Consider the following 11,803-nt stretch of genomic DNA (forward strand, 5'->3'; position numbering starts at 1 on the left):
TACGTACAGTTTTTCTAACCATGCTTGTAGCTTGCTTTACACTTCACCTCTGAAGCAGCAGCTCTAGAGTAAGAAGGAAACCGGTGACAAGACAGGGAATAGAGAAGGAAAGAGTCACCTGCTGTCGAGTGGTGTTCAATACACAGCGTGGTCACGGCTGTACACCCTGCCTGTAAGCTAAGTGACTCCACAGGAGCTAAAGGCAATTGTCATCCAGTAACACTGATCACAGATATTAGATGGGCTGATGCTGCAGGTTCCCATCCAGCTTGAACAACTACTGTACAAGCAGAAGGGAAGTTCTTAGGTGCCTTTGCTACACACTTTCGTCAAGCATTAAAGTTATCCTTACCATGATTACCTGCAGCTGCTGCTGCTTTAACCTTATTTAGTTCTTGTAAGTTTTTATTTATCCCTGACTTACTAATCCTCATACTTTCAACCTTAGTACTGACTTGCACAGTGGCTGGAAAAAAATAAAAGCTCTACTAAGCAAAGTGACATTATATCTTTGATGAGTCACCCCTTCATCCTAAGAAAGCCACCAAAACGGCCAGCTGCTCAGATTAGTGCCAGCAAAATTTTTCTTGATGCTCCTACTTCAAACATTTTTGGCTGCTACTATGCTATAAAAACTTCTCTAACAGGAGTCCATATAAGAAGATTAAATACCCTGACACATACTCATTATTCAAAGAGTGGTTCATACTAAAGATACATATTTATATGCCTTGCTCATTAAAATAGAGCAGCTCATCCTTTAATAGGTGTGCTATTGCACCATTTGTATTACTGTTTCCTCAAAGCTAGAAAAGCAATAAATACCACCCCACACAATTTTAGAACAATGTCATTCTTGCAGATAAATAAAGCACTTTGAGGTCCTTTATCCTACAGGTGCATTGTCTATCAGCACGCATATCTGTATAAATCAAACATACACAAGAGAAGGGCGAGACAGAAAATGACACTCATAAAACAAGAAGGGCAAGAAAAATAAAGTCCAGAACAGCAGGAAATTAAACTCCCAGCCTTCTTCCCATTAAGAAGTTTTGACAAGATAAAAATGCAGCTAAGTAAGTATCTGAACAGCTGCACAAGCCCCAGTGATATACGGACTATTACACTGCAACAGAGTGTGCATGCCTAAAGCAGAGGAATTACACTGAGAAATCAAGAATTGCGAGGAAGAGATAGCAGCATATCCTAGACAAGGCAGAAGTATTTCAAAAACAAATATTTTGCAAGAAAAATGGAATCTCATATGCTGTGTTTGTTTCTACAGAATAAATACACGTTATATCAACAGCTCCCTCCTCTACCCATGCGCTTCACGTAATGCAGATTCACATTGGTAGCCCACACACATCACTGATGTGCAGTAAGTGCCATAAACTAAGTTCTAATAGCACTTGGCTCTTTCCCTCTGCATTCACCAGTGCTATACCGGCAGTGAGTCTCAGAGTATACCTCTGAAGCAGATTAAGACATGCAAAGAAGAACAAGGACATCTCTCAAGTACTCTTAAGTTACTGGCTCTAAAAACTGAAGCCTCTCAGAATGACTTTTGTGCTTCCTAGATTAAAAAAAAAGAATCAAGTCCCTCGTGTTTCTGTTGAATCCTATTATCTATATAATCAGGATTTATCCAGACAAATAGTTAGGAGGAAATGATGAATTTGCTATTAATCAGCAATATTTGCAGTTTATTTGCAGAAGTAACTATGGCTAATGAAACAGGTTACTCCATCCTGCATTAGACATGGCTCTACAAGCAGAAATAGGAACACTTTGAGGAAAAAAGCAAATGCTCCCCCCAAACTCCACAAAAAAGTAAATCCTTATGCAGAGCTAGTTTGAGATATTCAGTTTACTTTGTTTTAAGCTAGCTTTGTTTATGCTAGCAAGCCTTCTACCTTCTAGTTCAACTGAATCAGCAATGCAGAACATGCCATCTACAACATAGTGACCAGGACAGATGATGACTGTGTCTCCTTCATAACAGGCATTTACAGCTGCCAGTGGATCATTGTGAAACTGTAAAAGACAAATAATATAATCAGCTCCTGAAGAATGCTGTAAAAATGGATGCATCTATGCCCTTAAAGCTTGCTTTTTGATTAAATGTTGCTGCTTTTGCTTAAAAGAAACCCTTTTAAATGGTACCAGTAATACACAATTTCTACTTTTAATTCAAGAATCACAGCACACTCTGGACAAAAAAGCCTTAAAACATTCCTTTGATGTTTGTGTCATGTCCATTCCCCCATGAGAAAACTGGGACAGAGACACAGATTGAAGAGCATATGCACCAGAAAGCAAACCTGAATATGGCCTTGGTTCCAGGCCAACACTTGAATTGTGCCTCAAGTGACTTGCCATGAGTTACTGAAGAAATAGATGACAGAAGGTAAAGAAAATAAAAAACACAAACAACTCAGCAACTAGATTTGAGCTGGTCTGAATATGGATGTAACCCTTTGCTCCTGGTGCAAGTCACCCCAAAATAGAGTTCAGATATTACAGTGGCAAATATGGGGTCCACATGATCCTTTTTCTTGCTCAAAGAGGGCAGGCTGATATCCTTCACAAATATTACTGGGGGATTCTCTATTGAAGGATAACAAATAGTACAGAAAAATTGCACATTTATTGCTTCCCAGCAAATTCCAGGGCAAGCATAGTGAGACCATTTTTCAATGCCAAATCAGAAAATCTGATTTATAGCCCAAAAGTTAATCCAGGACCTTCCCTGTGGCTCCATTTCGGCCATCTGTAATTCATGAACTTGATCAGAATACAGCAAGCAATTTCATTTGGGCCCAAGGAATCCAGGCTGTTCTTAACTACTGAAGTGGTAAGTCCTGTCTGAACTCACTGAAACTAAATGTAACTGCTCTAAAATAAATGTATCTCCTACATAGAACTAAAGCAACAGAATGACATTTCTTTCTTCACACTCTAGATCATTATCAGTAGCATCCAAAGTCATAGGTATTTCAAAACTAAATATAAGTATTATGCCTTACCATGTTTCATTGTAGAATTATTACAGAAGTTTTATCTCAATTTCCTACACACAGGAAGAAACTGCTTGTTTAGAGTACTCAGCAGACACAAATTAATTAAAAGAAATTATTTGTATCATCCAGTCTTACCACTTATTATTTAAATTACAGTGCTTTTTTTGAACTAACAAAAATAACACTGTGCAAGTGTAGTATCTAGCACATGATAATTAACTTATTCTTCCACATTGTTTCTTGAGGAGAAAAAAGTATTAGCAGACAGACAATTCCTGTTACTCTACCTGTATTTCTAGTTCTTCACCACAAGATTCAGGGCAAAGTTTGTCCCTTATCAATGACTGCAGCAGACTTGCCATCATGGTTGATGATACAACATGAGTTATCTTGGTACCCGTTGGTCTCAGTCCTTTAGCTTGGAGACCACTGTATTTTTGGTAACCAAACACATACCTAAAACAAAAGCAACAAAGCCATCAGTTCTTTCTTCAGTAAAGAACGTCCATGTATAGTTTCCCATATGGCCCTCCTCCTTGCACAAACCCACCAAGTACCTCAGCAGAGGATTCTCAATTAGTTTTAGCTTTTGTTTTAAGTGCTCTATTTTCTCATACAATTTTAGTCCTTCCACCATGGAGACGTTTTCTACTTCTGAGTCCGAATCACTGCTTGATATGCTGTTCCTCACATTTAAAAACTTCCTGTAAAGCTCTTCGCATTGAGACAACAAGTTCTGGTAATCAGCTACAAGCCCAGAAGGCACACGGTGTTCAAGGATGTCATAATGCCTGCAATTCAGAGCAAGGGGTCAGTATATTCCACATTTACAATTTTGAAAGATCAAATACAAACCCGGAGAGAACCTGAGGAGTTCTGCATCAGTATTTTAGTAAAGATTCTCTGCAGTCTATATCAACACTGCTCAATTTTTTTTTAAAGCAGCAAAACCAAAAATCTGAACAGACACAAACATATTACTTTCTAAATAGTTGCCCATCCACCTTGAAAGATTATACACAATTATCAGAAACTCACTCCAAAACAAAGGCATAAGCACAGCTATAAAAAAAACAGTAAGAATTTAGAAGGTAATTAGATATAAAAATCAGTCTATTTTTAAGAATTTGTTAGAAAAACTGAGGAAAATCTTGTCTGAAATAGAAGAAAAATCCTATAATGTGAAGTCTCTATTAGCACCAATCTAAACAACTACCTGGACAAAAACGCAGAATGAATAAGAAAGGCATTATCAGCACCAGATGAAGATGTGAAGGCACTGCATAGTAAATTTTGCACCATCCCAAGAGTATCCTCTACAAATGAAACTGCAGGCCAGAAAATGCCAGCCCAAAGTTGCATTGCCAAAGTCAGAAAGATAAGGACATCTGCCAGCTAGATGGTGCCAAGAACTCCAGGGCCAATTATGTAGGACCAATAATGGTCACTACAAAAAAGCTGGACAGCAATTAATGATATAAATAAAACAAGATTTAATTATTTCGCACCATGTTTGTAGGGAACCAGTTGAACACAGTATAAATAGCTCTATCCAAGAGGCTACATGAAATAAGGGCAAAGACGTTCCCTCAACTTTCAGAGGTTCTTTAAAGGGTGCACTTAAAGCATGCTGCAAGGAACCGGAAAATTTGTAGTCAGAGCAGTCAATATCTATACAGTTGCAATAAACAGGGTATACAGAAACAGCCTCACAAAATTTTGGCAATGGGGTTATCAGAGGCAAAGAGTAGGTCAATGCAGCATGATTAACAGCAGAAGAATTTATAGCAATATAGAAATAGAAAATATTTGAAGGAAACTGAATGTTGTACATAATTTGGCCCTGAAACGCATGCTCTACATTTTAGAGCTGGACACTGTGAAAGCGCATTAAAACTATCTTGTTTTTTCAAGCTTTAGTTAAACAGTTCATACAGCTTTACTTGCCTCAGAAGACTAGTAAAACCTAATGTGCAGTGTAAAGATACTGTCTGTTCTCATTAAAACAGTGCACGCCGGAGACCTGAAAAGTTTAAAGCATCGTAGGTTCCATGCATTGAAGATTAATGTTATTTCTGAGCTGACACATCAGTGCTTAGATCACAACGCAGGATAGCACCAACATCAGTGTAGCTTGGAGGACAGGCTTTGTATCAAGCACAGTATGGGAGAATAAGAAAGGATAACGTTTACTTTTCTGCTTGAAGACATTGTTTAAGCATTTTGGATTCTCACCAAAATGGCTGTAAGGCCACGCAGTGTTGAAAAAAATAAAAACATTATTGCATGGCACATCATTGCATTCTGGTTTCTTTCCATGTAAAGTCTCCATAAGGCTCCAAAAACTCAGAATAGCCATTTGCTGGAGCATACAAGTATAGACACTTCAGAAACATGTACAATTTCCATATATAACACTTCCTCCTAACTTGTATGATCTCAGAAAAATACAGGCATATCAGAGTCCTCAAATGTCACATTGTGTCCTGTTTGAAAGAGAGGCCTGCAGCCACCTTTATAGTGTGGGTAATTACACTAATTTTGTTTGTAAAGCACATGCTATATGCTATATTCTAGCACATGTAACGCCATATGCTAAATAGCATTTCAGGGTAGGTTATAAATATTCACTGATGTAGATCCCCTGCATCATAGCAGTATCAAACCTGGATATGAATGACACACAGACTTCCAGATACTCATGATGCAAAGTTATAATAAGTAAAGGAATTGAAAAATAATTCTCATGAAAGACTTAAGAAAAAGATAGTGTGTCAAATCTCAGGGGAAAATCTACAGTAAAAATCACTTTTTAATTATTCGTTCCAGGTATGTTTTATGGTGTGTTTTGGTTATTTAGCACCCTCAAAAATATAACCAGATTGTGTCCTTGTGCACTGCTTCAGTTCCATATGGCAGGACAACATTAAAAACCCACCTTCACAAAACCTAATGCCGACTAATCCCACTAGGGAAAGAAATACACACATTCCTCCTTCAGCGTGACCAATTTACAAGTTTTTGTTTACATTCAGTTCCATTCTGGTTCTTATTCCATGCCCAGAGGGACCAGAGCATCCCACACTAGCTTTAATTAGGATTACAATTCATAGGCCTGCAAGTTGAAGGAGGCTATAGCTGGGTTTGGAGCGCCATCTGATGGAAGGTCAAGGATTACAGGGAAAAACTGAGGGTCCAGAAATCAAGTGGCAACCACAGTTGCACCCTCTTTCCATACAAAATTTTGACCATCAAACAGTGAATGCTGTTAGACCAAACTTGCTTTGATTTACTAGTGAACAGGGTTTTTTTTAAATCTAGTTGTATGTTGCTATTCCCACATCACCTTTTCCTGTGGTTCTACCCTAATAATATCAAAGGTGTTGCACTTACAATCTCAGTCGAGGCTCAACACATCGCACAAAGTAATCAAAATCATCCTCCTCCTCCTCATCCCAGGTCCTCCAGATGCACTGGTAGAAGAACCTTTTGAAGCAAAGTAAGCGTTTAATCACACAAAGGAGGCCACATTTACCTGAGCAGAGACAACAGCACTGGAAACACGAATGTAACCAATTTGAGAATTCATCTCAAAGCATCACCTCTCTCCAATTCCATGTTACTGTCCTGTAAACTACTTAGAATACACAGAAGTTATCTTTGTCTGTTGTTTACCTACATTAAGAGTTTTATTTTGTGTATCCAAGTTCAAAATTGATAATAGCCTGACTCCCACTTTCATCAAAAGAGAGTGAACAGCTAAAAGCTGGATTTGAAAACAAGACTTACACTCAAGATCCTGAGGCTTTTTGACTGTTTGGTTTTGGCCAGGCATCCTTCAGCTAAGCTTTCTTTTTGACAATGAGTTTGTCACCTCCATCATTCAAGTTTAGATCTCTACTACTAAGTAATTCTCAATAGAATGTGTCTCTTCTCCCCTTTTCCTCCCACACCACCACTTCTGAAACAGCCCATTTTCTAGACAGGAAGGTCATTCCTCCTGTTTTAGCTTTTTCATCCTGTTCTACTGCCTATTTGCAGACAGCTTTCAAACAGCACATAGCACATGAAAGCAAGGGAGATGGAAGAGAGACAGAGAGATGATAAAGAAAGGAAAAGAAAATAGAAGTAAGATGTGAACAGACACCTGTAGAATAAAGAGCAAATTTAGGGGAGGAGGCAAAATGCAGAAAAAAGAAGAATGGGACAAAAAAAGGAAAAAATCCACCAAAATGTTATAGAAGAGAAAGGAACACTGCACTAGAGCCAGCAAGGTGACCCAAGGAAATCTGGGGTGGAGAAGAGATGGAAAGCAACGCAATTTCCCCCCCCTTTTGACACAGAAAGCAGACTGACAGTAAGCTGCAGGTAAACGTACTTTGTGATTGTGTGATTACCTGTAGCTGCAGAGGACACCACAGATTTTCTGTATGTCTTTCTTTCCTCATAGTACCAGTCATCAGATTTACTTCAGAAAGCTTGGCTTGTTGAGCTGCCAGCATGACCACAAGAACTCAGGGCACCACCCATTGGACACTACCAGAGTGTAATTGTTCAAGACAAAAATTAAACCTTGAGATTCTCCTACCTGACATGCTCTACAGCTAGTGCTGTCTGGTCAAACTCTCCTGACTCATCATACACAACCCACAGCTCCTGCAGTGGTATCTGACGCTCCTTGAGCTCCAAGAGTTCCTGCATGCACTCCAAGGTAAAGGTGCTATCTCGTGACTCGCACAGGAAAGGCTCACTGAGTTGCACAACTGCTTTCAGAGCCGAGTACTCCACATCAACCACCTGTTGGAACAAATAGTTCTTAAGATTTCTCAGAACCTTAGATACAGCCGAGGAAGGCTAACATGACTTGCGTAAGTCAGCAGGCCATACTGCAAGTGCCAGTTGACCCACACAAACCAACGCACATTGCATAGTACAGCAAAGGCAATCTATTCACCTGAAGTGATAACCCCAGAATTAGGCTTCTCAGAACCACATATCTAGAGCCTTTTCCACATTCCAAACTTCGTTCAAATCCCTCAATGCTCATACAAGGCCAGTAAGCTGCTTCCCTATTTTGGTTTTTTGTTTTGTTTTAAAAAACAGGCAAAAGCAGTATCCTCAGACTCAAACAAATCAATACCTTACAGTTCTTAGGGACTCCTTTGGGGCTCATTTTTCAAAGTGCCCACAAGACACAAACAATCCAAAGAGTTAGTCTGGGCCAGTGAAAGCCATTTCGTCACTAATTGGGCTGAAAAGCTGAGGGGTACAAAGTTTTTCCCTCTTCAAACATGTAATGGAACTGCAAGTTTGAACATCCAACGTTTGCACAAAGATGCATGACTTGGACATTGAGACACCTAGAAAAGGAGTATTCCAAACCAGCAATCCTCAGTGGGTCTATAACAGGAGTACGCAATGCGGAAGTGCTACTGTCATTACCAGGGTGGGTTAAAAGGAAGAATGTTACTGATTAAAAAAAAAAGGCAAACGATCAGAGCCTGGTATTTGAAAAGACGACATTACAACAGCCAGTTTGGACCAAGTACTTATCCCCTCTGTGCCCACAGAGTTCTACCTCACAGCTCACTCGCACTAACTTGGTGTTCCCCCTTCCAGTTTCAAGCAAGGAGCCCTTTGAAAAAATTCCTATTGCTCTAGCCATGACTGGCAATTAGATATGAAAACATTACTATTTTCTACCAGCTCATAAACTTCATAGGCAAATGATCTGTCTGTTACAGAGGTAAATTATGTTAATTGGAGATAAATGCCTGAGCAACTGCATTCCATCTACCTCAACAAGGACCTCAAACACATTAGTGCGCCAGACTGCCTGCCATCCAGATGGTTCAAGGACCTTCTCCAGGTACTCAGCTGTGAATTCTTTCACCTCAGAAGCTTTGCAGTCAGCTAAAAAGAAATTGAAGACAGTACATTTATGCAAGGAAAGAAAAAAAAAAGTCCTCCAGATCATTGGAAAATGAAAGTCAACACAGTTGAAATGTTCCTCTGCCACATCTAAAGTTGGACTTCATTCTGTTTTACTCATGATAACAGTCAGCATTTTTGCTGTCTGTCTCAGTACTGAGAGCGCTGGAGAGTCATGCTTCTCTGGAAGAAGAGATCCAGTACTCAACCTTCCAGGTACTGAAGGTTTCAGTGCCAGGGGTATTAAACAGCTAACCTGTGCCTTATCTTAAACAGTCTTAATACACACAAAAAAGTTCTAGTAAGATCAGTTAAAACAAGGCACAGAATCCAGTATTAGCAACTTTTCCTTTCAGTCATTCAGATTTTATTTACTTATATTAAAACCATTGCCTCCTGGTCCACCAGCTAGAGCAGCTGAGGTTACAGCATAAGTGACAGCAGCACACTACATCTTTTCTAGTCCCTGTTATTAAGAGCATCTCACAGTTTAATATGGAATTGACTCCATTTAAACTGGATCATTTAAACAGTCACTACAACAAACGTGACTACGTGTTCTTTTTCTACTAAGAAATTACTTACCCAAGATGTAATCCTGGTAAGCTTTAAATCGCTCGTAAAACAAAAGATGATCAGTGTGAAAAATATCTGGAAAAAGCACGTTCCCATCTGGCACAGTCCTTCCTAAAACAGTCCCTGGTTTGTCACGACTGCCATAATCACTAGAGGAATCATCATCTTCCTGGAGCAGATCTGGGGAGAGGAGTGGGAACAAAGCAAACCCCGCAAACTGTCAGTTCAATGCAATCATCACTCACTCCTCTATTCCCAAAGAATTGCTGTTCAGCCCAAGATCTATCGTGAACCTGCTTTCTACAACACATCTTAAGTTATCCTTGATGAAGAAACTATCTTACTTGGTTACTTGCTCTCTTCTTCAGAGTATTTACCCTGTCCCAAAAGAAGATCTCCCTACTTGTTGCCACCTGCCCTGAGCTGCAGTTACATGCTAATTTACTTTGTTCTATATGTAAGGTCTACAATACTTTAGGTAATACATATTATGCTTTGTTAGTACACTGCCTGCATCACCCAGACGTGATATCAAGCAATAATCCAAATGATTTTGGAACATGCATAAAACCAGCTGATCCCACACACAACTGATCCAAAATAATGCACAGGATTACTGTGAGCAAAGAGCAAAATAAGTAAGATGCATAATAAAACTGCAGATATTAGTCTCAGCTAAAGATGTGTTTTCACAAGTTGCCCTTTCCTTCTCTTAAGTCTTTTCCTGTTCTTCAGTAGAAGCATTCTTTTTGTATTTTAATAAACTAACAAATAACAGAGCCTCCACACCTGAAGTCTCCATGGAAATTCCAAGCAACATATTTAGACGGAAGGGACACAGTGTTGTAATTTTTAGCCCGCTTAAATGGACATTGGCTGAATCTCTACTTTGAAGGGCTCAATCCAATGATAGCACCCCTTTAGAAGTCTCCAAAAAAGCATCTCCAGTTGTGTTCTCACTACAAACTCAGTGAACTCAGTCACTGTTGGTCTTACAATATCTCTCAAGCCCGGTCATCCATAAGTTCAGAAAATATTAGAGAGATGACTGCAGTAAACCAAGGGTGATGATGATTCAGGTCCTTTTTTTTTTCTTTTTGTTAATGTAACAGCTCAAGACACCTTCATTGTCCATAACTTGACTCTTTAACAATCCATAGGCCTCTGCATTTTCATTAGACTACAGTCTAACCTTTACTATATACCTAAAAAAAAGAAAAAAATCACATTCTATTTCTAACACATCCCTTACATTTCAGGATGTGTTATGAAAGCTAGCAGTTTTGGCCTCAAATTTGTTAAAGTTCTTACTTATCAGGGGCCAAACTCAATCAACAAAACAAAAATCAGAACCAGTGTATAAGCCAATTACAAGTGCTTAGACAATATAACTTTTCTTTGCAGCAGAACCACTGTAATAACATGTAAAGAAAGGAAATGAAAAGGTAATTTTAATTATCAAGTGTGATTTATGTAATATTTTTAAAGATTCCTGTAAAACTGTAGCTATGTTACATGTACACTGTAAATAAGGGGTTTTTTCCTACACACCCATAATCAAATCCAGCAACTGTGATAGCGATACCCTGTACAAGACACACTATGAATTCCAGAGCACAGCATACGTTCCAGAACAAGCCATTAATTTAGCTTGCTCTTTGTTTACAAACTGCAAGCCTATAACCACACATCAATAATGATCTGGGACTGAATAATGATACTCAATAGATACTAAAAGCACCAACGTTCCAATATTGTGCTATTAAGGCAGAGGGCAGGGGAGTCCCTTCCGGGAAAGCCTTTTTCCTCCGTCAGCGTTTCAAACACATACGTGTTCCTGGACGCTGATTTAAATGCCTGGGGTATGCACCTGAGACACACGCCGTAAGTTCATAATCAAAAGGAAAAAAATGTTTTACGTTACTGTGTTTATTTCCCAAGACACCCCTTTGTTCCCTCGCAGGGCCCCATTTCTAGCCCGCTCCCCACCCCACGCGCCGGCAGCCTTACGAACCGGGGAGCGCTGAGCCGCTGCCTGGGGAGGGCCCCGGGCACGGCAGCCTCCGTACCGGCACCTCCGCGGGGGCGGACTGGATACAAGAAACGCCTTCCCCGTAAGGGCGGCCAAGCAGCAGTACGGGCTGCCCACTCTCTGTCCGCGGAGGTATCCAAGCCCCGGCCGGAGCAGCTCTCAGCAGCCCGGTCTGATCTCACAGCCCCTCGCCCCGCTGCAGCCGCCTCACGCCGAGACGCAACCTCCAGCGTCGGCTTCC

The 11,803-nt window shown here is 40.0% G+C and overlaps 1 protein-coding gene across 1 annotated transcript in view; it reads right to left on the bottom strand.

Annotated features, from left to right (window-relative positions):
• SHCBP1 (SHC binding and spindle associated 1) overlaps positions 1-11,803 on the bottom strand; it is a 45,591-nt gene that overhangs the window by 4,735 nt on the left and 29,053 nt on the right. Inside the window, exons 2-8 of the mRNA XM_019471370.1 lie at positions 9,540-9,710; positions 8,821-8,936; positions 7,612-7,820; positions 6,417-6,509; positions 3,581-3,814; positions 3,311-3,479; positions 1,917-2,037 (exon numbers count right to left, since the gene is read on the bottom strand). Coding sequence (XP_019326915.1) covers positions 1,917-2,037; positions 3,311-3,479; positions 3,581-3,814; positions 6,417-6,509; positions 7,612-7,820; positions 8,821-8,936; positions 9,540-9,710 — 1,113 coding nt within the window. The remainder of the gene's footprint in view (positions 1-1,916; positions 2,038-3,310; positions 3,480-3,580; positions 3,815-6,416; positions 6,510-7,611; positions 7,821-8,820; positions 8,937-9,539; positions 9,711-11,803) is intronic.

Source organism: Aptenodytes forsteri, unplaced genomic scaffold (assembly GCF_000699145.1).
Source record: "Aptenodytes forsteri isolate BGI_AS27 unplaced genomic scaffold, ASM69914v1 Scaffold33, whole genome shotgun sequence".
In the NCBI taxonomy this organism is placed as follows: Eukaryota; Metazoa; Chordata; class Aves; order Sphenisciformes; family Spheniscidae; genus Aptenodytes; species Aptenodytes forsteri.